This window comes from Stegostoma tigrinum, chromosome 34, assembly GCF_030684315.1.
Source record: "Stegostoma tigrinum isolate sSteTig4 chromosome 34, sSteTig4.hap1, whole genome shotgun sequence".
Taxonomy (NCBI): Eukaryota; Metazoa; Chordata; class Chondrichthyes; order Orectolobiformes; family Stegostomatidae; genus Stegostoma; species Stegostoma tigrinum.
This window is the reverse complement of record NC_081387.1, coordinates 6,422,191-6,449,841: the sequence shown is the minus strand read 5'-3', so window position 1 is coordinate 6,449,841 and position 27,651 is coordinate 6,422,191. Positions and strand designations below refer to the sequence as shown.

General features: G+C 44.5%; 1 protein-coding gene across 1 annotated transcript in view; it reads right to left on the bottom strand.

The window, feature by feature from the left end:
* Positions 1-375: 375 nt before the first annotated feature.
* Positions 376-27,651, bottom strand: part of LOC125467716 (uncharacterized) — a 48,059-nt gene continuing 20,783 nt past the window's right edge. The window contains exons 8-15 of the mRNA XM_059639596.1: positions 27,165-27,285; positions 14,209-14,379; positions 13,500-13,707; positions 9,002-9,250; positions 5,077-5,349; positions 4,217-4,492; positions 677-804; positions 376-568 (exon numbers count right to left, since the gene is read on the bottom strand). Of these exons, the coding sequence (XP_059495579.1) occupies positions 719-804; positions 4,217-4,492; positions 5,077-5,349; positions 9,002-9,250; positions 13,500-13,707; positions 14,209-14,379; positions 27,165-27,285 (1,384 nt within the window). The 3' untranslated portion in view covers positions 376-568; positions 677-718. The remainder of the gene's footprint in view (positions 569-676; positions 805-4,216; positions 4,493-5,076; positions 5,350-9,001; positions 9,251-13,499; positions 13,708-14,208; positions 14,380-27,164; positions 27,286-27,651) is intronic.

The window sequence follows — 27,651 nt, the reverse complement described above, 5'->3', positions numbered from 1 at the left end:
AATCTCAGCAATAAATGTCACAAATTAAATGTACTATATTCATTTTATTTTGGTTCGGCAGCAGATTATTTCTTGAGTCTGATCATTGTCCAGACTGACAATCCAGTGTCTGTTGATTCTATAATTTTAGTTAGAAAATTGGAGTTGGAGAATTGACAAAAAAAACCACTTTTTAAAAACATCCCTGTCAGGTTCATTTCATTTCAGCTGCACACAGCCATGATTTTGTCATCAATTCCTGGATATCACAGCCCTATCCACAAGAGGTGGTGATATTATATTGAATTAATCAGGAGTCAAAAGAAAAGGAAGCTGTACAGAAGTCAGGATTCAAAGTTCATGGTGCTTCCTACTGAACTGAGGCGCAGTGTGTAATTTAACAAACATTTCAAAATTTATTAGAAAGCAATAATACAATGCAAAAGAATAAAGTCCAGCCGATTATCATGTTAGAGGTGACAGTGAAACTGTTGCAGACAGGTTTGCTTTCATGAAACAACTGGCAGCATCTCAATCATTGATTCAGTACTGGGCAGCTGGTGAGAGACTTGCAGGAATTCATGCTCATCTGGGAAAGAGAAGGAGCAGGTCACTACAGATAGAATATTGTCACTTATTATCACTTGCTTTTAGATGATGAACGGGATGTGAGACCTGGATGCAAGTCCTTACTCACCTGTGCTTGCGTCTTTCCCACGGCCTTCACTGAAATTGCTTCCTACGCCACGCCTGTCACTATTGCCAGCACAATGAATAGGCACAGCATTGGGCCAGGACAAATACTGTGGCTGACACGAGCAACTCCTGCATGCCAGATATAACACACACAGACCATTAAAGGAGAGTGATGATGAAATACACACATACACACACATGCACACGCACGCACACACACAGGTGCACACACACACAATCTCTATCTCACACACACACACACACACACACACACACACACACACACACACACACACACACACACACACACACACATACCTTTCCCCACAGCCCAAGTCACAGCGCTTTGGATATTGCCTGCAGTAGATGCTGAGTGACTGCTCACGATGCCTCCCAGTTATTCACCCTGGCTGCACTTCCTTTTGCATTGTTTGGGGCTGTTGAAATGGACAACTTCCAATGGGTTTGTCGATTTCCATAACTCTGCCTGACATGAGATTCATCCCAGTGAGTTCGTGAGTGATTCGTCTTGGATTCCCCATTAGCTCCCAATGGGATTCATCTTTAAGGAACACAGTTCCTGGGTCGAATGGAATTCCATTGAGTAGTGGGAAACTTTGGCTAAAAGCTAGGTGGGTCCTTGGGTTGTGGGGGAGGCTGAAAGCAGGTTGGGAAGCAGCTTTAGAGAGGTGAGGGTTTTACCCAGCTGTTTTACTCTCCCGTGCCATTAAAATCCCAGTGGACATCAAATTAAGGGTTGGGGGTGAGAATGTCTGCATCCAAGGTTGCTGATCTCAATAATGAATTCAGCAACTTCAGTAACTGACCACAGTGTGGGTATCTTCCATTTTTCTTACATTCTCCCAACTCCTCCCCATCAGCCAAGTTGTGTTTGTGTTTTGTTTACTTTGTAGTTAGTAGAGAGCACCCGTTCTCCTTCCTTCACACCTCAATTTACCCCCATTTTACATCTCTTCTTTTATACACTCTGAACAACCCTCTGTCTTTTGCATTAGGCCTCTGACCCCCTTGGGCCTCCTCTGCCTCTGTCAATAGTATCAAAATGTAATCTATTTTACAACAGCTTTAAGCTTTGAACAAGAGCCATACCAGGCTCAGAATGCTAACTTTGTGTCTCTCGCCACGGCAGCTGCCAGACCTGTGAAGTTTCTCCAGCATTGTCAGTTTTTAGTTCAGATCTCCAGCATCTGCAATACTTTGCTTTTATCATAAATCATCACCAACACTACGACCTATATGACCTTCACTGTTTCAAGGTGTACCATCCTGACATTCCCAGCTTCTCTTCCAATCCATTGTCCCCTTTCCCCAATAAATCTCCTTTGTATCCTTATTCTATATATTCTCCTTGAAGCACCTTGGATTGACCACAATACTCTAACCTATGCCAACCTCGCTGGTTATCACATTTTTTACTCCCTATCTCTATTTCTTTTGTTCTCTGGCAGTTTTAAGTTGAAGAAACCCATTTATAGAGTAATGCACCAGAGAAACAGATCTTTTGTCCAATTCCTTTTGAAAACCTCTCCTTATAGCTCATACCCTCTAACCCAGGCAGCATCCTGGTAAACCTCTTCTGCACCCTCCTCACACCTCAACTTCCTTCCTCTTTGTGCAACGCCATCCAGTTCCTCACCCAACAGCTGCTGCCGTGATCTCTTGATTCCTTGGAACTCAGAAGGGGAACAAGGCACAGGGTGTGGGCTGAATGGAGGTGAGGGGGAGGAGTAGGGGCTAGCACTGCTGCCTCACAGATCCAGGGGACCTGGGCTCAATTCCACCCTTGGGTGACTGTGTGGAGTTTGAACATTCTCCCATTGTCTGCATGGGTTTCCTCTGCATGCTGCAGTTTATTCCCACAGTCCAAAGATGTGCAGGTCAGGTGGATTGGCCATGTGTTTTGAAAACTGAAACGTAAAATCTGAAATACATCGCCTCAATTAAACCAACCCTCTATACCTTTTGAAATGAACAAATGAAGGCCTGAATGCAGCAAACCTATAAGGGGCTATTTGAACACTAGAACTGGGTGACAGAATCCCTACAGCATTGAAACAGGCCATTCTGCCCATCAAGTACACAAGAACCTTCCAAACACCATCACACCCAGACCCACCTCCCTACCCTATCCCTGTAACCCTGCATTTACCATGGCTCACCCACCCAGCCTGCACATCCCTTGGATAGGGGGAAATTTGACATGGCCAATCCACCTGGCCAGCACATCTTTGGACTGTGGGAGGAAACTATAGAGTGCAGAGGAAACCCATGCAGACACAGGAAGAATGTTCGAACTCCACACACACATATACCCTGGAATTGAACCCAGGTCCCTGGCAATGTGAGGCAGCAGTGCTAGCCCCATCACTTCCCCCCTCACTTCCATTCAAAGCACCAAACAAACTTTCCACAAACAACAGGGGTTCACATGCACATTGTCAACTTGGTCTACTGTATCCACTGCTCCTGCTGTGGCCTCCTCCACATCAGTGAGACCAAGCGGAGGCTCAGAAACCACTTTGTAGAGCATCTGCACTCTGATCGTGATGAATGATAATACCTTCTGGTCACAAACAACTTCAACAGCCCCTCCCAGTCCCTGGGTGACATGTCCATCCTGGGTCTCCTCATGTGTCACAGTGATGCCACCCGAAAACTGGAGGAGCAGCACCTCGCATTCCGCCTCAGGATCCTGCAGCCTAAATGTGAATTTTACCAGTTTCAAAATCTCCCCATCCCTGGCCTCATCCCATGACCACTCCTCCCTCTCATCCCCATCTCTTTGACCTGACACAACCTGTCAATCTTCTCTCTCACCTATCCGCTCCTCCCACCTCACGGATTAATCCCCACCACTGCCTACTTGCATTCACTTATCACCATCTCACCTACCTTCCCCAGCCCGGCCCTCCACTCTCTATTTCTGAGCTCCCTCCCCCTCCCCGTTTCTGAAGACATGTCCTGAACCAAAATGTCAGCTTCCTGCTCCTCTGATGCTGCTGGACCTGCTGTGTTCCTTTAGCTCCACACCGAGCTATCTGTGACTCCAGCATTAGCAGCTCTGAACTATCACTGGCCACTCAGCTACTGAGTTTGTTGTTTAATTTCAATGACTCTCCAGCCTGCCATTGCTTAATCTTGAAAGTTAGCTCTTAGCTCATCCATACATTTTTCCAAGCTTTTTCCAGCTCCCTCCTTCTATTTCATCAACTGACAATTTATCAGGAATTTTTTTAAAAAAAGATTATTTCTCCCTGCATTGGCGGGAGAATTGCTGGCCAGAGGACACAGCTTATAAATGATCTGCTCAGAGGGTTTTTTGTTTTTTTTTAACAACGTGTTGCTGTGTTGAGAAATAAAATTGTGTAAGAAGCAGGTGACTTTCAAAAAGGAATTAAATATACTTAAAGGGAAAAATGCACAAGCAAGAGTAAGGAGCTGGTCGAGTTGGTTTAGTCGTTCACAGGCAGCATGACTCAAGGGGCCATCTTTGGTGCAATGTTGTTGTGTGATACCTTACCGGATGTTACTCTCAGTGTTTCACACGAGCTATGATGCTGAACCTGGCAACAGTAGCTGCTTGGGTCGTTGTTCTTGATGTCAATGATGAGCTCCATTCTGTATGTGGCATCATGGTTTGGCAGAACCCTCACTGTAAGGTCCTCTGATACAGGCTCTCCGTTATGTAGCCATGTGGCATTGATGGTGCGGGGATAAAAGGCAGTGATGAGGCACAGGAGAGGTGTGGACATCTCCACAGTGGAGCTCCTTTTGAAAACCAGTACCTGGGGAACAACTGAGGAAGAATCAGAAATGAAAGTGAAAGGCACTCTTTCTTTTGAAAGTTAATGCAATGTTCACCCAACGGATCACATTCAGAATCCAGGATAACAAGGTGTGGAGCTGGATGAACACAGCAGGCCAAGCAGCATCTAAGCCTGAAACGTCAGCTTTTCTGCTCCTAAGATGCTGCTTGGCCTGCTGTGTTCATCCAGCTCCACACTTTGTTATCTTGGATTCTCCAGCATCTGCAGTTCCCATTATCTCTGATCACATTCAGAATCCAGCTCCAGATCACACTCGGAACTGGGATTTGGTTTGCAGCCAGAATTCTGGACAAGGAACACACTCAGAATCCAGATCCAGGGATAACATAGGAAACTGGATTGGTTCAAAGTCAGAATCCGGACCACACCCGGAAATCAGATTTGGATGGTGATCATAATCCAGATCACATTGGGAAATCAAATTTGTACCACACCCAGAAATTGGATCACACTTGGAAACCAGTTTTGGATCACAATCGGAACCCTGATCCCGATCACACTCAGCATCCAGGTCTAGGTCAGTCTCAGCATCTAACTGTACTCTTCCACTTGCCTTTTCTTTCCAGGGCTGTTTTACCAGCTCGAAGTACTGTCTGGAGGCTTTCAACACATCTGGGGTTCAGCAACTGGATAAAAGTGGGATCATGTTTGAGGATATCTTCAAACATTCCAGACAGAGAAGAAAACACACCAAGCCCCCTGCAACGCACTGTGAACAAGTCACATTCAACATCTCCAAACCCATTGACATTTATCTTTACAAACGCTGTGGTGTTTTGGCTATTTTCCACCGTGCATTCCCAGAGGACCTGGATGTATTGGATACCTGCAAATGAAGATCAATCAGGCATTAACGATAGATCTGTCCAATCACGTCTCTATTAGGTGGAGCCCCTGGCCCATCATGTGGAAATGTATGGTGTATGGTATGCGGCAATGTTCAATGCAGATTTGGAGATCCTGACGGGAGGCTGCGGATGTACTGTTTCTCTATGGTTTCTTAACGCTGTCTCAGAGTTCACCTTATCCAGCAGACCAAGCTCCTACTCGATATATCCTATTCCCATTGAGGTGCTGAACATCTTTCATACGACATAGGAGCTGCGCAGGGGAATTACTACACAAAGATTAGCGTTGAAACACAATGGGAGATATTAGATCAGAATGATCAAAGTCGTGAATTTTAAGAGGACTCCTGAAGAGGCAAGTATGTCCTGAAGGGCAGGGATTCCTGCCTCTATTCACCACCTTATTCCATGCTGATACACTCTGGCTCCTGGTCAGGCAATTGCTTGTTGTTAAAATTTCTCTTTTGTTCTCAAGTGGTGTTTGTCTGTTTCTGTAATCTCCTCTGGTCTCATTTCAGAGAAATCATACCTCACTTATTACAAACATATGAGGAAGGAACAACAATAGACCACTTGGGCCCTTTCAAGCCCACTCCACCATTCAATAAGATCATGGCCAATCTGGTTTTAACCTCAGCTCTACATTCCCACACACCCCGATTCCCTTGGTACTCAAGAATCTGTCGATCTCTGCCTTAAAAAATATGGAAGGATTTTTCATCCATTGACTTTTACTGTCATAAAATTTTACAGTGTACAAAAGGAGACCATTCAACTGAATGAAAAAAGTTACCCAGCTAGTCTATTCTTTAGTCCTAGCCCTCTAAATTATAGTTAGCATGACTGCCTCACAGTGCCATGGGTTCAGGTTCAATTCCACCCTTGGGCAACTGTCCGCATACAGTTTGCACATTCTCCCTGAGTCTGCATGGGTCTCCTCTGAGTGCTCCGGTTTCTTCCCACAGTCCAAAGATGCACAGGTTAGGTGGATTGGCCATGGCAAATGCAGGGTTGCGGGCTGGGTTAGGGTATTGAGTCTGGGTGGAATGCTCCTCGGAGGATTGATGTGGACTCAAAGGGCTGAAGAGCCTTCTTCCACACTGTAGGGATTCTATGATTCCATAAATTTGTCACTTTCAAACATAGGTCCAGCTCTGTTTTGAAACCGCTGAAGGAATCCACTTCCACCACTCTCCCAGCAGTGCATTCCAAATCCTAAGAACTCTCTGCATAAAGAAATTTCTCCACATCTTACTCCTGGCTCCCCTGCTGACAATCTTGAATTATTGGTGTGACTATTGAAAACAGAATATCCTTCTTAAATTGGTCATGATTTTGAATACCTCAATAAAATTGCATTTTTATCTTCTCTACTCCAAGGAAAATAAGCCCTATCTCTCTGATATTTCTTTGTCTCTAAAATCCCTCAATCCTGTTATCATTCTAATAAATCTCCTTCGCACACTATCTTGAGAGCTTTAATACACTTCATTAAATAAGATGTCCAGAATTGAACTCAACACTCAAAATGTAGTCTGACGAATGATTTGTAGAGATGGAGCATTACTCCTTTGCTTCTGTACTCTATGCCTCCAATAATAAACACAAGGATCCTATAAGCCTTCTTAGCATCTGTTTCTACTTGCCTGGTCAGCTTCAGGGAATTACGCATGTGGACCCTGAGGTCCCTTTACTCCTGTACTCCCCACAAAGTTGTACCATTGAGTCTGTATTGTCTCTCCGTGTTTCTTCTACCAAAATGCATTATTTCAAAACTGTCTGCATTGAAATTCTTCTGTCAGGTGTTTGCCCATTTGCCCAACTTGTCAATGTCTCTACAAAGTCACACAGCATTATCCTCGCAATTCACTATTCTACCTAGCTTAGTTTCATCAAACCGAGTGACTTTGTCTTCAACACGCATCTTCAAATCATTTACGTAAATCGAAAAATGCAAGTTCCCCTACATCATTCTCTGGGGAACACCATTTTCAACTCATCTGAAAAATGCCTATCTATACCAATCCTCTGTTTGCTGCCTTTTAGCCAATTTCTAATCCATTCTGCCCAGAACCCATCAATCCCAAACGTATCTAATTTTCCTTCTAACCTGCATGTGATATCTTATCAAATGCTTTCTGAAAGTCCAAACGCACAACATCCACAGCACTACCCTCACCCACTGCCTGTGTCACCTCATCAAAGAACTCAATTCATTTGCCAGACATGAATTGCCCTTGGCAAAGTAGTATTAAGTTAGTCTAGTATTGAGTTAATTTTTTCTAAGTGTATAATTATTTTACCCTATACAATGGCTTCTGTTATTTTTCCTGCTATCGATGTCAAATTGACAGGCCTGTCGTTTCCTTGGTTATTCTTTGACCCTTTCTGAAACAACGGTGTCACATTTGCAATCCTTCAGTCCCCAGGTCGAATTTTGTGTTCAGCGAGGCCTGGAAAATTTCTGACATTGACACCACAATTTGCTCTCTTACCTCTCTCAGCTATTTTGGGGGCTGGCATCTTTTCAACCTGGAGTGCTGTCAACCGTTTTCGCACCTTTTCTTTACCTATCTTGCTTAACACCCACATTTCTAACGGAACTATTTTGTGGAAGAGAATACCAAAGACTCACAACCCTCGGAAAGAAAACATTGTTTCCTCATATCTGTCTAAATAGCCAACCTCTCATTTTTATCTCCAATGCTCTGGTACTAGATTCAGACCTTTCTGGGGTTTTGAGCATGTCTGATCATAATCGCTCCATTACTGGTGACAGCACCTTCAATGGACCATGAGCCCAAGTTCTGAAATTCCTTCCATCTCTTTCCCTGCCTCTCTACCTCAGTTTTCTCCTTTAAGATTCTTCCTCAAAGTGATGCTTTGACAAAGGTATGACAACTCATTGTCAAGTTTTCTTTGCTGCCCCTCCTGTGAAGCATGGTGGCTCAATGGTTAGCACTGGTGCGACATGGCACCAGGGACCCAAGCCTAACTCTAGGTTGGGGTGATTCGCTGTGATGAAGTCTGCACATGCTCCCCATGTAGGTGTAGGTTTCCTCCCACAGCCTAAAGATATGCCGGTTAGGTGGATTGACTGTGCAAAATGCCCTGTAGTTTCCAGAGGTATGCAGGCTAAGTGGGTTAGGTATTGGAAATGTGTGGTTATGAGTACATGGGTGAGATGCTTCTCGGAGGATCAGTGCAGACTTGATGGGCTGAATAGCCTCTTTCTGTGCTGTAGGGATTCTATGAAGCACCTTAGGACATTTAGTATATTAAAGGCCGTTGTTAGACTTCTGAATTTAACATTGACCTCACTGTTTGCGCACATTGTCTGCAGGTGTAACATTGTATCCCTTGCTCTCTTTTATGGTAAGAACGCACTGCATGCAAAACAAAACTTTTCACAGTACTGGGTACATGTGACAATAATAGATTCAATCAAATCAAATTAGGGCTGTTACATAATCACAAGCTGTTGTTACCATATTTCCTTTTGTAATTAGATAACTGGAAAGGTGAAGAACCATCGGTCACTGCCCCATGTCAGTTTATACCCATGATACATTAGTGTTACCCGAATTCCATTTTGACTTACAAGGGTGCACTAGGACCAATGTGACGTACCAAGCATTGTGACAACTGGAGCAGTTTTCCTGAAGATGTGGTTTTGAAGTGCATCTACAGCCATGGTCTGCTCCTGCCAGTAATCGTCCGAGATCTTGCTGGCCATCCATTGCTGTCTGGGCTGAATCCTATTGAGGGAGCTGTCATAGTACTCGATCTGAAGATCATCCAACATTCCAATCATAGAGAGCTGCGGGAGGTCCCGATGCAGGGGGGCGTAAATGAAGAGATACTGCAAGCTGTGGGAGCCTGAGGGAAGGTCACACACAAGGATCATGAATGAGGGACAGAGCACCCCCGTAGCCCCTACCTGCCGGCCTCAGGACCTGATCTGCCTTTGACACCCTCACCTTCAAGGAAATGGGCAAGAAATGAATGGTCATGAAATAAGAACTGGAGACAGCCTTCCTGCCCATTCAGCCTATCCCCTTCACCTTCAATTTCCTGAAAGCTCAAAACTCTGTTTGCTTCAGGCATCAAAGAGACTGGAGCACCTGCAACTGTCTGGGCCAGAGAATTCCAAAAATTCACCACCCTCTCTGAAGAAAACACATTTCTCCTTATTTCAGTCATAAACAATGAACCCCTTTATCCTTGACCAAGTGCTTTAGTTTCCCCAAGCATGGCTGTCAGCAGTATCCTGATGGGACACTACTATCACCTCTAATTCTTTGGAACTGCAGAGAATATGATCCCAATTCACTCAATTTCTTATCCTAGGCCAATCCTCTGGGATCATCCTTGCAATGATGCCTGAGACAGGGAGACTAAAAGAGCTGACTGTTTTCCAGGCATGGTCTCACCAAATGCCTACGATTGTCTCTCCAGTTGAAACAGGAGATGGAGAGGTGGTTATGGGTGCAGTTTGAGTCTGGGTTCTGAATGTCCCCTACAGGCAGGATGTTGAGAGAGGGACCTCTCTGGGTGGAGGTTCAATTTGAAGTTGATGCCCCTGGATGCCTATAGGAATGCCTGGGGGGTGGGGGCAGAGTACAGAAATCAGAATGGACACTGCAACACACATACACACACACACACACACACACACACACACACACACAGAGAAACACTCACACACACACACACACACACACACACACAGATATGCTCACACACACACACACACACACACACACACACACACACACACAGAGATACGCTCACACACACACACACACACGCACACAAACAGGCACACACACACTAACATGAACATTCATACACATACACACAGAGGCACACACACAAACAGACACACACACACATAAAACACTGTCATCATCCTGAAGCAAATAAGCTTGGGGCTGTCTAGACTCTGTTCCCCTCCAAAGGAGAGAATGAAGAATGGGCCTTGGGTCAGAAGCACATTGAAGCAGCGAGATTGGGTGAAACTTTAAGTGCAGCTGAATGGTGCATCAGAGAGGCCTGAGTTTGAGGCCTTTGATCCAGTAGCTAGGCCTGAGCATTTGACCTGAGGCATTTAATCCGAATGTATGAATCATGAGAATTTAACCCTGTGATGCTTATGATTGAAATGTCAGCATTTCTAAACTCCATTATGCCTCTTTCCCAGCACTTCAGGACATTCCTAAGTATTATTCAAAGAATTTGTGGTGCCTTCATGTTTGTAATATTGGAAAGAGATAGCCAAATCCCATTCACCAAACACACACAATCAGCAATGAGGTAGAAAGAGACTCATCATCTGTCTGACTAATAAAGTACAATAAAGTCACAGAGAACTACTCTCTCATCAGAGAGACAATTGGTAGTGTTTTAACCTGACAGTCACCATGCCTCACGCATGGGGTGAAGTAAGATATAGCACAGCGCGGAGCTGGAGGAACACAGCCGACCAGGCATCATTTGGAAAGCTGATGTCTCGGGTCGGGGCCCTTCATCAGAAATGGGGGCAGGGGGAAAGGAGCTCTGAAATAAATTGAGAGAGAAGGGGTGCAGTTAGGCAGCAGTGACCTCAGCGGGCACAAGAGCTGAACACACATGCTTAGTTTCACGTTCACTTCCCCTTTAGTCATTACATCAGTTCCCAGTTTTGTCAGCATAAAACCAATATCGAGCTGCTGCTTGAGGAGGGGACTGAGTCAATGAGAGCAGCTTCCAGTAAAAGCTTGTGGTAAAGTAGAAAGTGGAGGAACAGGAAGACCAGGGAACTCATTCAATAGTGCCTTCTTAAAGCCAGAGCCTGTCCCAGTCACCTTTCCCAACATGTGTCCAATGCTGATGGTATCCTCATCTATGGAGGCTGTTCACATGTTTACATTCGCCACAGCAGATGTCCACCTTTATCCTTCAATCCTCAATTACTCATTCCACCACCATTTTCAATAAATGAGTCACAGTTCATCCCCTTAATCCTGTTAATCTCTCTGTTTCATCCTTACTCCATTCTTCATTTCTCAGACAGGAATTGCTGCCTCATGACTGACACTCTGACAGTGTGGCACTCCCTCAGTACTGACCCTCTGACAGTGCGGCACTCCCTCAGTACTGACCCTCGGACAGTGCTGCACTCCCTCAGTACTGACCTTCTGACAGTGCAGCACTCCCTCAGTACTGACCCTCGGACAGTGCTGCACTCCCTCAGTACTGACCCTCTGACAGTGCCTCTCTAGCTCAGCACTGGCACTCTGACAGTGTGGCACTCCCTTAGCACTGACCCTCTGACAGTGTAGCACTCCCTCAGTACTGAACCTTTGACAGAGCAGTACCTCATCAGTACTTTCTATGTGTCTCTGCAGTGCTCCCACAGCACAGGGCATCTGACAGGGCAGAAGTCCCTGGGTAAAGCCTTTCTAACAGTGCAGCACTGCCTCAATACTGACTCGCTGACAGTACAGAGCTCCTTCAGGACTGTCCCTCTGACAGTGCACACTCCCTCAGTACTGACCCTCTGACGGTGCAGCACTCCCTCAGTACTGACGCTCTGACAGTGTGGCACACCCTCAGTACTGACCCTCTGACTTTGCAACACTCCCTCAGTACTGACCCTCTGGCAGTGCAGCGTCCCTCAGTAGTGACCCTCTGACAGTGCGGAACTCCCGCAGTACTGACCCTCTGGCAGTGTGGCACTCCCTCAGTACTGATCCTCTGACTTTGCGGCACTCCCTCAGTACTGACCCTCTGACAGTGCAGCACTCCCTCAGTACTTACCCTCTGGCAGTGCAGCGATCCCTCAGTAGTGACCCTCTGGCAGTGTGGCACTCCCTCACTACTGACCCTTTAGCAGTGTGGCATTCCCTCAGTACTGACCCTCTGACAGTGCACACTCCCTCAGTACTGACCCCCTGACAGTGCAGCACTCCCTCAGTACTGACCCTCTGACAGTGTGACACTCCCTCAGTACTGACCCTCTGATAGTGTGACACTCCCTCAGTACTGACCCTCTGACAGTGCTGCACTCCCTCAGTACTGACCCTCTAACTGTGTGGCACACCGTCAGTACTGACCCTCTGACAGTGTGACACTCCCTCAGTACTGACCCTCTGAATTTGCAGCAGTCCCTCAGTAATGACCCTCTGGCGGTGCAGTGCTCCCTCAGTAATGACCCTCTGACAGTGTGGCACTCCCTCAGTACTGACCCTGTGACAGTGCGGCACTCCCTCAGTACTGACCCTGTGACAGTGCTGCACTCCCTCAGTACTGACCCTGTGACAGTGCGGCACTCCCTCAGTACTGACCCTCTGACAGTGTGACACTCCCTCAGTACTGACCCTCTGGCAGTGTGACACTCCCTCAGTACTGACCCTCTGACAGTGCAGCACTCCCTCAGTACTGACCCTCTGACAGTGTGACACTCCCTCAGTACTGACCCTCTGACAGTGCAGCACTCCCTCAGTACTGACCCTCTGACAGTGTGACACTCCCTCAGTACTGACCCTCTGACAGTGTGACACTCCCTCAGTACTGACCCTGTGACAGTGCGGCACTCCCTCAGTACTGACCCTGTGACAGTGTGACACTCCCTCAGTACTGACCCTGTGACAGTGTGACACTCCCTCAGTCCTGACCCTCTGACAGTTCAGGTACTCCCGTTTTACTCAGTCTCTGACAGTGCGTCACGCTGTCAGTCGTGAACTTCTGAAGAAGGGTCCCGTCCCGAAACGTCAACTTTCCTGCTCCTCTGATGCTGCCTGGCCTGCTCTGTTCATCCAGCTCCACACTGTATTTTCTCTGACTCTCACTCTGTCAATCCATATCGACTCACACTGCAGGACTCTGCGGGGGCATCTTCGCTGGAGTTTTGTTTGTGAAATTGAGCCCGTGGGCTCGAATTGAGCAGTTTGCTCACAACTTACGAGTCGAGAGTCTGCTTGTGTTTACCCAGAACTCTTGCGACAGGCTTGTGAGACAGGATTTTCAGTCCCTCAGTTCGTCACGCAGACTTCGCAGAGCGGCAAAGGTATTTCATTTGGTCTGTGGGTGAGTGACCACGACCAGCACCAGCTCATTCATTCCCCAGATCCCCTTCCGTCCTTACCAGCATGGGCTCCAGCCGCAGTCAGGAGAGTCAACGCAGTCAAATGCAGAATCATCGTGCCTCTCTTCGAGCTCTCCATTCTCCAAACTGTGGCCAGCAGTACCAGGAGCGACACTGGGAACTTCCACCAGGAGAAACACTTGGAGCTACAGTAGCGGTACGGGAATACCAGGAATTCCCCAGAGCGAAGTACACCAGGACTTAGCCACTAGGAGATATACCAGGAGCTGCACTGGAAACGAACGCTAGAAATCGCACGGCAAACCAAAACCTATTACTACGGCAAGATCTACAAGTGGGACAGCAGCACCAGGGAACTACGCCAGGAGACACACTGGAAACTATATCTGCTGCTCCACCAGGATCGACACCGGGAGTCCTACAGTGACGAGCCGTGCACCTGAATACCTGCTGCCGACCTCCTGGTCGTGAGCAGCAGCCCTAGGGAAACTCTTCCGGGGCGTCAGTGTCTCTGAAGTCGCCAGCCTCAAGGCAACTCACTCCCTCCAAGTCCGAGTGGAGACTTCACCAGCACAGGAAACAGGGAGGGGAAACGACTCATCCTGACCAAAAGCCCATCAGAACATCAGTTCTCGGTGGCTTCCCCATCGGCGGGAGGCGTCAGTCCGCCGAGAGATGTATGCAACGTGAGCATCTGGCCGGAGAAGGGAGACCGGAGCCAATGGTAGTAGCTTGCCGATAGGGATACCGACAAAGGATTGCTACATGCCCAAGGAACGACAACAACGGGCCCTCGTTCACTCATCAAAGCCTCAGTGCTTTTACTGGAGAGCGCTTTCGTGTCTGTCCCCATCACCGAGTCTGGCACTGTTCGCCTGAAAGAATTCATTCCGAAAATAAAGTGTTTTGTGTTTAAATTCTAAAAATAAAGCAAACAACTGCGGATGCTGAAGACCTTTAACGAAAACAGAAATGACAAGGGAAGCTCAGCAGTGCCCGAGCGAGGCTGAGAACAATTTTGGAAGAAATAAGGTTTCGTTTTCTGCTCGGAGCCTTCGGGACTCAGTATCGAGTTCAATAATTTTAGGGCCTGAACATCGCCACCTTCTAAGTCCGTTAGCTACTAGCACCCTGTCATGTCATGCACGGCCAATGAACTTTCACTCATTTCTAGTCCCCATGGTCATTTTTTTCTTCATTCCGGGCCAAACTTTCTCTCTCTCTCTGCACTCTGTCTACACCTATTCTCCTGCACCACATAATCAGCGCTAATCCTACCTTTTTCCTAGTTCTGAAGAAGGGTGATTGGATTCCAAACCTTTTCTCCATAGATACTGCTGAGTTTCTCCAGCAATTTCTGTCTTGTTTTTAGATTTCAAGCATCCATAAGTTTTTGGTTTTTTTTGATGAATGGAATGTGTGCATTTTTGCATAACTTTATGGTATAAAATTATGGTTTTAAAAAGTCAGGATATTTATTTTGAAGATTGTATTTTTTGCTATTAATATATAGATATATTTCATGTGTTTTGTTTATAATGTATTCTAACAGAGATATCTGGCAATTTGTCAAGTATTTGTTTTGCAAATGTGGCACCCAGTTGTGTTTACTTTAGGTGCAAGGTCATTCAGGTATAAAAGCTGGGTAATCCCTCAACTAACTCTGTCTGTCACTCCTGGGAGCGTGTTCCAATATTAATGTTCAGTTGCACAACTTCCTGTAATTGTTATATCTTTATCACTACTCCTTACTCAGTTACTCCTGCACCCCTCATTCCTCAATTTCTCAGACCTGAACCCCTTGCTCCTGCTCTCCCCATTCCTGCACCCTTGAATCCATACCCCTCAATGCTGTACCTCTCTACTCCACACCCTTCACAGCTGCACCCTTAACTCCATATACCCATCGCTGTCACACCTCCTCCTTCATATTCTTCACTCTTACATCTGTCAATCCTGTACCATTCACAACCATATCCCTCATTACTGAACCATTGACTGCTGCACTGCTCTCCCCTGCACCCCTCACATTTGGACAGGTACATGGATAGGATGGCTATGGATGGATAAGGACCAAATTCAGGCAAAAGAGTCTACTTTCATTGTGAAAACTAGGCAGCATGGGCAAGTTGGGCCATGTTTCTAAGCTGTGGATCTCCACAACACTATGATGGTCACCGCTTCATCCCTCATTCCCGTACCACTCAATGCTTCACTGTTCACTCCTGAATCTCTCACTTCTGCACCTCTCATTCTTTCATCTCATTCCACCACTCAGTCCTCCATCCTCACTTCTGCAGCTCCCCAACACCACACACACCCCTGCAGTATTACACCTTCACTGCACACTTCATTATCTCCACCTTTCATTCCTACACCCCTCCCTTTGGACCTGTAGCCTTCACTTCTGAACCATTCACTTGCCCATCTTTCAGTCATAGAATCCCAACAGTGTGGAAACAGGTCATTTGTCCCATGGAGTCCACACTGAAAGCATCTCACCCAAACTCCCTTCCCCCACCTAATTCCTATGACCTTGCATTTCCCATTGCTAATCCACTTCAGCTACACATCTCTGGGCACTATCAGCAATTTAGTATGGCCAATCCACCTAAACCGTACAGCTTTGGACTGTTGGAGGAAACCAGAGCACCCTGAGGAAACCCATGCATACACAAGGAGAATGTGTAAATTCCACAGGATAGTTGCCAGAGGGTGGAATCAAACCTGATACCCACTGTGCCCCTGTGTTTCCCTTGAGTAGTCATATCCTCAATCTTCGATCCTTCACTCTTGCAATACTCACTTCTCAAACGCTCACCACTCAATGCTGTATACCTCACCTCCACTCCTCCTTCCTCCAACTCTCACACTTCATCTCTCACTCCTCCAAACTTCATTCAACAAACCAGGATTCCTGCACCTTTCACTCCATTGCACTCACTCCTGAATATCTCACTCCTGTACTCAGTGTGGCCTTGGAAGCTCACAGATTGTCAAGTGGGAACTTGGCAGTAATATAGTGTGATGGGGACAAGAAAGAAGTACTCATTGTCTTTTCTTTCTTTCCCTTTCCTTCTATTTTGCAGCCTCTAACAATTGTCTGTTACTTTGGTACAAGGGAAAAAGATTGATTGGTGGGTAACTGAATTTATCATGCTTATTCTGATTAAATCAAATTATTTTTTAAAAGTTTACAGTATGGCAGGCCAACTCAGCCAAAGGGAATGGATATACTGTAATATGTGGGAAATCATGGGTGTACCATATGTCCCAGACAAATGTGTCCCCAGAAATGTAACCAGCTGCATAACCTTGATGTCTGAACTTTGCAACTCCAGTAGTGGTGAGGCTCACTGCATCTTGAGGCAGCGAACCATTTGCATGACATGGATATGGAGGTGGTCACACCACATGTTGGTGAAGTGTGGTCAAGTGGGAATCACCCTCACGAGTATTCAAAATGGAAAACTGATTAGCAGGCAGTGGTTAAGTTCCCTGAGTTGACCTTGTTTGCTAATTGCTTTTGGATGCTGGTGAAGGCATTTGTACCTCAGGAGAGTGCAACTGTAGTCACATCCATGGCACCACTTGTCACTCTGCTGTTTGCAAGAGGCTGGAAAAGTGGGCAAGAGTGATGGTGATAAAGACTTCCATGTTCAGGGGATCAAACAGGCATTTCTGAAGCGGTAAATGAGACTCCAGGATGGTTCCCACACCCCCTGTCCATCCCACCCCCCAACCCCCAATCCAGTTTCCAGGCTCAAGAGTGTCCCAGAACAGCTGCTAGGCATCCTTCTGATAGATGGCAAACATCTAGATATTAGGCTCTACATTGGTACTAACGAGATAGGTAGGAACAGAGATAAGGTCCTGACAGAAGATTTTAGAGAGTTAGGAAGGAATTTTTTCACTAAAAAGAGGACATCAGGAGCAGTAATCTCACAATTACTCCCATTGTCACAAGCATTGGATTAGAAAGGTGGATTAATTGAACACATGGCCAGAGAATTAAGGTAGGAGGGAGAGAACAAGACAGCTCTGATGAGCTCTCATCTAGACTTAAAGCGTAAGCTTAATTTCTCTCCATGGATGCTGCAGGAGCAGCTGTGATTTCCAGGAATTTTTGTGAAATTGTGTGAAATTGAAATTTTGTGAAACTGGATGAGTTGGAACAGGACTGAGACTGTTTGTCTTGAAAGGAGATTTGCTACAGCTGAAAATGTTTTAATCTCACTCACAAAACCTAAGGAATAACTCAAATTGAAAGGAGGCAACATTAGTAACAGGATATAGTCAAGTGGCAAGTGAAATTAAAGGGAGGTGATTTACAATCCAGCATTAACTGAGCTCCGAATGCAAAATAATGTAAAAAGGTTAATGTCACGCCACATCAATGCACTCTGCACTCACAATCAGAGAAATGATTTAAATGCACATCTAGAGGTAAGTGCATATGATCTAATTGCTATTGCGGAAATGTGGCTGCATAGTGACTGAGAATGGGAACTGAATATTTGAGGTCATTCAGCAAAGAGCAATACAGCACAAAAACAGATTCTTCGGTCCAAACAGTCCACACTGAGCATAATCCCAAAATTAAACTATTCCCACCTGCCTGTGCTTGACTCATATCCTTCCAAATATTTCTTATTCATGTCGTAACCTAAAATATTTTAAACGTTGTAACTGTACCTACATTCAACATTTCCTCTGGAAGTTCATTCCACACGTAAATCACTCTGAATAAGAAAATTTCCCCCATGTCTTTCTTAAAATCTTTCTACTCTCACCCTAAAAATATGCCTCCTGATCTTGAAAGCCTCACTCTAAGGAAAAGACACCTGTTGTTCACCTTACCTACACCTTTCATGGGCTTTATAAACCTCTAGAATGTCACCCCTCAAACTCTTACACTCCATTCCCAGTCTATCCAGCCTCTCCTTATAACTCAAACCTTCCACCCCCAGCAACATCCTGGTAAATCTCTTTGAACCGTCTCCAGGGTTAATGATAACCTTCCTTTTACAGTTCAACAATCAATAGACTACAACTAAAATCCCTCAATCCTGCAACCATTCGTATGAATTCTGCCTGTACTTTTTGGCAACTGTTCATGTCCTTTCTAATGAATAAGCTTCATTTTTATTCATTCATGGAATATGGTCTTTTCTGGCTGGGCTAGCACTTGTTGCCCATCCCTAGCTGGCCTTGAGTAGCTGGTAATGAGCTCTCTTCTTGAACTGCTGCAGTTCATGTGCTGTAGCGTCTTGAATTAAAGGCAGTTCTTTGAGCATTTTAGGTAAGTTTAGCAAAGCTTTGTATCTATTATAATTTATTTCTCTACTCGTAAAGCTCAGGATCAGAAATATTTAACTAACTTTTGTCAGCCTGCTCTGTCAAGTTGGTATACAAATACCCTCAAGTTTCCTTGTTCTTGCATAGTCTTTTGACTCAACAATTTCACTGTATTGGCTGTTTTTATTTATTGAAAAATAATCCACCCATTCATCCAGATTGTACGGGGAGTTGTAAGCCTCTCTCTCTCTGTTCACTGCAGGCAGTACACTGTTGTCATTTCTCTCTCTGTCCATGTTCTGATACTGCCCATTCAGGCCCTTCTTGACCTGGCCTGTTATTTTCTGAAGCATCTGAATCTTGAACGACCATTGTTGCCAACATCAAACTCTCTCTCTCCTTTTCCAGTGGTTTTAATCAATTTCCATTCCAGCTAAAAGTGTTGCAGAGATGACAATCTTCATACCAGAGGCAATATGGTTGGAAGTTCATCTCAAGCTCAAGTTGTAAAGCTCAGATGGTTCCCAATTTCCACTTATCTCTAGTACTGGATACTAAACAAGTCAAGATAGGTAATGATGAAGCAGAGTTGGGACTTATCAGCAGACATTATGGAATATTGTATTTTCAGATGATGTTGCCAAGGGACAGCATGTAGTTGAGAAATAGGAACTGACCAAAGATAGATGCTCCTGGAACTACAATGTGAACAGTCCAGAAACCAGATGCTGCTTCCAAAAACCCAATACCGGTTCCATATTTTATCCCAACCTTTCAGATTGGATCTTTTAATGCACAATCCTGTTTATGACTGTTGAAACAGATCTAGTTATTCACCAGACTGCTGGATGTATGATCTTGCTGTGTCTAAATTGGCTCCTGTGGTTCCCTGCAACTAACTACTCTTCAAAAAAGCATTTTGTTAAGTGCAAAATACTCGAACACATCCAGAGGCTGTGAAAGATGTCACATAAATAATGTTAATTCTTTCTTTATTGATAAAAATGTCAAAAGCTGACCTTAGCATGGATCAGGAGTAGGATCACTGCAATAAGGTTCTGAGCTGCAGGATAGACTGAAGACTAAATGAAGCGAAGCTTTGTGTTCTGGGCAACAAACACATGGGACTAAGCTGAGGGCACAATAGGGCTTCTTCAAAGTGGTCCCGCAGTAGAATGGTGCTCCCTTCTGAGGTTAAACTGTGGCCTGTTGTGCAATGCTTTCACATCCTGGCTGACAGTCTGCACTGAGCAGTAACGCACATCTTCAGATGGGAATGAAATAAATACATTTGCAATTTTGCGGTCTTGTGGTTAATTACTCTCACATCATTACATTGGATCGAAGTTGAAATCACATTTGTGTCATAACAGGCTAGATGCATAAATTACAGTGGTCTGCCAGTGTTAAGTTTCTCTTCTATCCATAACATATAAGAAGTACCAATGCTGGCTTCCCAATTTCCATCCTGTTCAATCTTGGTGGGATTGATCAAGACGTAAAATGATAGAGTGGTTACATCATAGGAGACCGGCTCTTTGTCCCACTTGCCTGTGCTCTAGCCCTGCAAATGTTTGCTCTACAAATGCTTAACCTTTTGAAAGCTGTGACTGAAAACTCCCCTATCACAGTTTGAGGCACTGCATTCCAGACCCTCACTGCTCATGCTGCCTTTTGCTTATCTATCAATTACCTTGACTCGGTGTCCTCTGGTTCCCAGTTCATCAGGCTTCTTTTACACTGCTCTGTCCAAGCCCCTCTTGGTTCTGAACCCTTCCATTCTATCTCCTCTCAGGTTATCAGCCCTTCCTTCACCATACTGTCTACATAACTGAATCACTCAGTCCCAACACCACCCTGACTAAATCTTTTCTGTACCTTCTTTCAAACCTTCACAGCTGGCCTGGAGTGTGATATCCAGAATTGTACTTATTGCTTCAGTTCAGATCACAATAGTGCTTTATGGAAGGGATCTGGTTAGCTCAGTTGGCTATATGGCTGGTCTGTGATGCAGATGATGCCAATATAATGCACTGAATTCCTGCGCTGGCTGAGGTGACCATAAAAGACTCTCCTTCTCAATCCGTCTCCTCACTTGAGATGTGGTGATCTTTAGGTTAAACCACGACCAATCATCTATCTCTGATGAGAGAGCAGCCCTATTGTCTTCTAAAACTGTAGCGATTTTACCTCTATTATAACTTCACTGTTTTTACACACTAATCCTCCTCTTAAAACTCCAGGATCCTAGAAGGCATTTCAAAATGCACCATCACCTTCAGCAATTTATGCATTTATTCCACAGTTGGTTTTGCTAAAATGTGTGTTCCAGCAACCCAAATTGGCTGTAACGCCATTGGCGAATAGGGAAATGCAATTCCATTGGTGCACAGAGGAGTGGATCACATGATTGTTTCACGGGCTTTGTCATGAAGTGCTTGCTGTGGTGGTCCTCCCCCATCAAGTCATCTTGACAATTTTTTAGGGTAAAGTGTTAAATTTACTTTTATTTCATTATTAGATATGAATTAAACCTTTATTCAAATTGTGCCATCCTTTGTGTTGGACTTCTGAGTGATTTTTGAGCAATTTTGAGCAGTGTTTTCTTGGTGGTCTGCCCCTAACCCCACTATTCCCATAGGGCCTGGTATTTCTATAGCACAATTTTCTATAAGGCGACGTTGCACAGGAACACAACTCTTACCTTATAGCAGAACTGGTTGCATACACCATCTTAAGAAGTGGTATTTCCAAAACCCAGGTCTTGTCATAGTAGATGATGAGACAATGATTCCCGCATTCATCTGGTTCACTAAAACCTCTCTAAGGAAGGAAATCTACCAACCCAGGTCGTCTGGCCCCTTTGTATCTGACCCCAAAGCAATGTGTTCAACTCTTAACTGTCCACTGGGCACCTGGGATGAGCCAGAAATGCTGGTCTAACTCATATCCCATGAAAGATTTAAGAGCAAGATCAGCTGTGGGTGTATTGAATGGTAGAGCAGGCTTGAACAGCTGAATGGCCTACTTCTGTTCCTATGCAGCTTTCACTTTACTGCCATCTGAGTGAGACCTCTCATGCCTATCTGCTTCATTTCATTACACCTCTAATTTGTACCCCTGGTTGAGAGTAAATCATCATAGGTTATCTTTAAGCAGGCGATTTATCAGGAATTCTCAAAATACTGAAACAATTATTTAGACATTATTTCAACTTAGTAACCAAAATAAGATACCTTAAGCTCACAACCCAACTTGGTTTTACCCAATTAATGGTGGAGTTCAGTTACAATTCTAATCAACAGTGCCTACCTCTGGATGTATCCAGGTCTCAAACTTTGTGCAGTGTTGTTCTCTGGAGTTCTACTCCTGAGGAGTCCGGGAGATAAATTCTTATACAATTTTCCATACTTCAAGTTTCTGGTGCGACATTATTAATGATCCTTTCAGTTCTTTTATCCACAATATTGGCCACTCCTATGAAACCATCGAGTCTCCAGCTTGCCATCTTATCAGAAGTGACATCTTTGTTCCTTGTTACATTTAGCATTGATTGTCTGTTTGAAAACACAGCTTTCCTATCATTAACTTCTCAAATTCTTCTGCAGGGCAGTCAGTTGTCCTTGTGGTATAAAGCAACCAGCCATCAAGCAGATGAGAAAAACAGCTTTGTTTATCTAGCTTTGACTCCTGCTACACCCAGACATGGCTAATCGCTTCCAATTCCTAGATAACAGCCTTTCTTTGCCCCTTAACGGTTTATTCCAGATGAAGTTAATGCTGCTTCTTTTGATCTATGAACGGTTATTAAAGTCCTAAAGTTTACACCATAAACCCTGAACTGAGGGATGGAGAGAAAGCGGGGTCTCATGTCTAATGTGTAGCACTATAGTGGTGATTTGGAAGGGGGGAGGGGATAGTGGGATGGTGCAGTTCAAGAAGGATGCAAAGGAAGTGTAAGCTATAATGTAGAGAGGGAGAGGGGAAATTTCCACATTGTATTTATTGTGGGCCAATGTAGAAAGTTTGTAGCATCATCAGTCACTTCCACTAAAAAAAATTAGATGTTAGAATCAAACATTAAAGAGATCACAGCTATACGCAGAAGAAAATCTTGTGATCGTCAGGAAAAGTTGGCATAGTTTATTAAAAGGAAATCATGCTTACCTACTTGATTGGAGTTCTTTGAAGGCATAATGTGTACTGTAGATAAAGGGGAACCTGCAGATGTACTGTATTTGATTTCCAGAAGGAATTTGAATAAGTGCCACACTGAAGGTATCTTCAGAAAATAAAAGCTCCCGTTGAAGGTAATAGCCTGGTAATATTATTGCCAGACCGTTAATCCAGAAACCCGACAATATTCTGGGGACCCAGGTTCAAATCCCATATTGGCAGATGGTGGAATATGAATTAAATAAAAATATCTGGAATTAAGAATCTAATGGTGACTGTGAATCCATTGTTGATTGTTGGGAAAAAACTAATCTGGTTCACCAATGACCTTTAGGGAAGGGAACTGCCATCCTTACCTGGCCTGGCCTACATGTGACTCCAGGCCCACAGCAATGTTGACTCTGAATTGCCCTCTGGGGAATTAGGGATGGGCAATAAATGCTGCCTAGCCAGTCTTGCCCACATCCCATTAATGAATATAAAAAAAACTATTAGCATGGAGAGAAGATTGGCTAACAGAAACTGGAGAGTACCCACAATGAATCATTGCCTGAGTATAGAGTGGATGGATGGTGCAGAGGCCTGTGCTGGGGCGTCAACATTGTACATTCTACATCAATATCCTACAAACCATACACAAAGGTATGGCAGCTAAATTTGCAGATGGCACTGAGGATAGTTAAGTTGAGATGTCAAGAAGTTGCAGATGAATATAGATGGAATGAAGGAATGGGCAAAAATCTGGCAGATGGAGTAATGTCGAAAAGTGTGATGTGGTTCGCTTTGATAGGAAGAATTAAAAAGCAAAATATTGCTTAAATGGTGAAGTACTGTAGAGTTCTGAGGGGCAGGGAGATTTAAGTGGTCTAGTGCACAAGTCACAAAACCTTAGCATGCAGTCACAGCAGGCAATTGAGAAGTCTAATGGAATACTGTCTCTATTACAAAAACAATTGAACATAAAAGTAATGATGTTGTTCTTTAACTGTAAAAGGAACTGGTGAGACCACATCTTGAATTTTGTGTGCAGGTTTGGTCCCCACTTTTAAGGAAAGATGTCAATGTATTGGAGGCTCATTCAAAGAACCAGCTTGATACCTGGGATGAGTGGATTGTCTTTTGAGGTGGCATTGGACAAGGTTTTGCTTGTTCTAATGGAGCTTAGAAGAAATCAGAGTGAATTTCTTGAGGTTCATAAGATCCTGAATGCTCTTGACAGTGTGGATCAGTCAAAACCAGGGTCCGGTTTTAAAATTAGGGCCACCCTTTGGATAAGAGATTAAGTCTTGTCTTTCTATTCAGTGGTTTTGTGACTTTGGCATTCTGTGTCTCAGAAGGTGCAAAAGGTGGGGTTATTGAATATTTTTAAGACAGAGGCAGATAAGTTTCCTGACAGATAGAAGAATGAAAAGTGATTGGGCATAGATGGGGGCATGGAATTTGTAATACAGGCAAATCAGCCATGGCTTCATTAAATGGTAGATCAGGCTCAGGCAATCAAATAAACTACTTCTGCTCATATAAGAAATGTGGGATAGGAAGTAGCCATTTCTGGGAATTGTGACCTCGCAGTTGGCATCACAGTAAAGCAATCTGGGAAAGGTGTCCTCTCCCACCTCCTCCTTTCCCCTCATATCATTCTCACGCTCAATTTTCCTCCCTGGTCCCTCTCACTCTACACTCCCTCCATCTGCTACCCACACCTAATCTCCCCTCCCCATTCTCTCCTATGTCCTTCCCAGCTGCACATACAATGGGATCAGAATGAAGACACTGATGGATTTCCCACAGGGCTTTGCTCTCATTCCAGAGAGTGGCAGTGTTCCCAGGGATAACAGAGGTTCTCTGTTGAAGTGGAGGATGAGAATTTGGTGTCAGACACACCTGCACACATGGTTTCTTTATTCTTTATTTGATGTTGCAAAATCACAAGTCAAAAAAAACTAGCAAAGAGAATTTACACAAAAGAGGCAATGTACAGAGGTGAGCATAAAACTGAAAATTATGACTGACATTCTTGACAAATCTTAACATATTGTAATTTTCAGCTTCAAGCAATTATGCCCTCAGTTCATTAACCCACTCAATCATTAAATCTTCCACATCTCTTCCAAGAATGGCAGGGGATCTCACAGAAGTACTTAAAACCCTGATGAGATGCTGGAAAATGCTCCTGCTGTTGGGGAAGTCCAGAACTAGGACTCACAGTCTAACAATAAGGGGCAAACCATTCAGGATTGAGGTGAGGAAAAAAAATTTCACTCAATGAGTTATGAACCTATGGAATTCTCTCCCACAGGAAACCGTTGAGGCCAATTTATTAGATATATTTGAGAGGAAACTGGATGTGACCCTTATGGCTAAAGGGATGAAGGGATATGGGGAGAAGGAAGGGATGGGATACTGAGATTGCACAATCAACCTGGACCATATTGAATGATGGTGAAGCATCGAACAGCTGAACGGCCTATACTTGCACCTATTATCTATGTTTCTTTCTTCATATGTCAAACAAGTCTTAACACCTCACCTCTATCCTTCTTACCAGAGCCTTAACTCTTGCATCTGAGCATTAATTCCCTTCCAAGGATTAATCTAACTACAGCAATAACCCTCCCAGGCAAGCATTAATCTGCTTCCAAGAATTAATCAATTTGGAATGTTAATTCTCCCATCAAATCTCCCATCATCCAAGAATTAAATGTCCCTCCGATTATTAATCTCCATGAGCATTAAGGTCCACTTCAAAGATGCCCACACAAGCATTAAAATTCACCAAGTATTAACCCTCACTCTTGATCATTAACTCCCGCTAAGCAACAACCAGTCTAAGCCTTAATACACTGTAGGCTTAGGAAGCTTCCTCAGAGTATTAAATCCTCTTTTTGAGCTTTATCCTTCAGAGGATTAATGCATCTGGAGCATTAATCTTATCCCCCCATCCCAACTCCACTGAGGATTATCTTGTTCTGAGCATTAAAAGCCCACCTATCCTCACATGCTCAAGCACTAACACATTCTGCCAACCTTGAACAAACAGCATCAGCCTTTGGGAGTAGACTAACGTGCCTCAGACTACTTTATAGATTAAAGTACAATATCGATTTACAAATATATTATTGATAATTATGTTGAAAGCCTCATGAACAGTCCCGATTCTGTTATAAGAGCATAATAAGTGGGAGGTCATCCATTTCGGTTGGAAAAACAGCAAAATGGGCTACATTTTAAATGGTAAAAAATTGCAACATGCTGCTGTGCAGAGGAACTTGGGTGCCCTTGTGCATGAATCGCCAAAAGTAGGATTGCAGGTGCAGCAGTTAATTCAAAAGGCAAAAGGAATTTTGTCTGCCATTGCTAGAGGGATGGAGTTTAAAAACAGGGAGGCTATGCTGCAGCTGTATCGGGCCCTGGTGAGGCTACGCATGGAGTACTGTGTGCAGTTTTGGTCTCCTTACTTGAGAAGAGATATACTAGCACTGGAGGGGGTGCAGAGGAGAATCACTCGGTTGATTCCAGAGTTGAGAGAGGTTGGATTATGAGGAGAGACTGAGTAGACTGGGATTATACTCATTGGAATTCAGAAGAATGAGGGCAGATCTTATAGAAACATATAAGATTATGAAGGGAATAGATAAGGTGGAGGCAGGCTGGTTGTTTCCAGTAGCAGGTGAAACTAGGACTAGAGGGCATCACCTCAAAATAAAGGGAAGCAGATGTAGGACTGAGGTCGGGAGGAACTTCTTCACCCAAGGGGTTGTGAATCTGTGGAATTCCTTGCCCAGTGAAGCGGTTGAAATTACCTTGTGGAATGTTTTTAAGGCAAGGCTAGATAAATTTTTGAACAGTGAAGGAATTAAGGGTTATGGTGAGTGGGTGGGTAAGTGGAGCTGAATCTCAAAAGATCAGCCATGATCTTATTAAATGGCGGGGCAGGCTTGACGGGCCAGATGGCCTACTCCTGCTCCTAGTTCTTATGTTCTTATAAGGCCATTCTGTGCCAATTTCCCACTTGTGTTTGGTATCTCAGTTTTACATGAGGCATGAGACAGGACTTGTATTCAATGGCATGTTACTGACCCATGTCAGACCCAGCTGAGAGAGCAGTGCCCACCCACTCTGTTGATGTTGGGTTCTCTCGCTCTTTATTGCTTCTTCTCACAGCTCTTGAGCATCTGCAGCCAATGAAGCAAGAATACACAGGGCTGGGAGAGTATGGACAGGACTTACCCATCCACTGGATCCTGAAAGGCTCAGGGGGCACCTTTGGCTAGTCCGATAAGACTCATGAAAGAGCATTGAGTGGATCAGCTGATCACAGAGCTTGTATGAGGTCTCTTTTTGGGTGTGACTGGATAGACCGGTCCCAAGAATCAACCATACGGCTATGGGTCTGGAGTCACATGTAGGGGAAAAGATGACAGAATTCCATGCTGAATTGGCAGAAGTCAACCAAAACGGTTCAGAACAACAATTCGTAGTAATTATCAGACAAAGGGGAGGCAATAGCCCAGTAGGATTATAGTTGGACTGTTAAATCAGAGACCCAGATAACGACAGATGGTGGAATTTGAATTCAATAAAAAAAATCTGGAATTAAGAATCTAATGATGACCATGAATCCACCATTAATGGTCAGGAAAATCCCATCTGGTTCACTAATGCCCTTTAGGGAAGCAAACTGCCATCCTTACCCGGTCTGAGAGCTGAAAGTTCA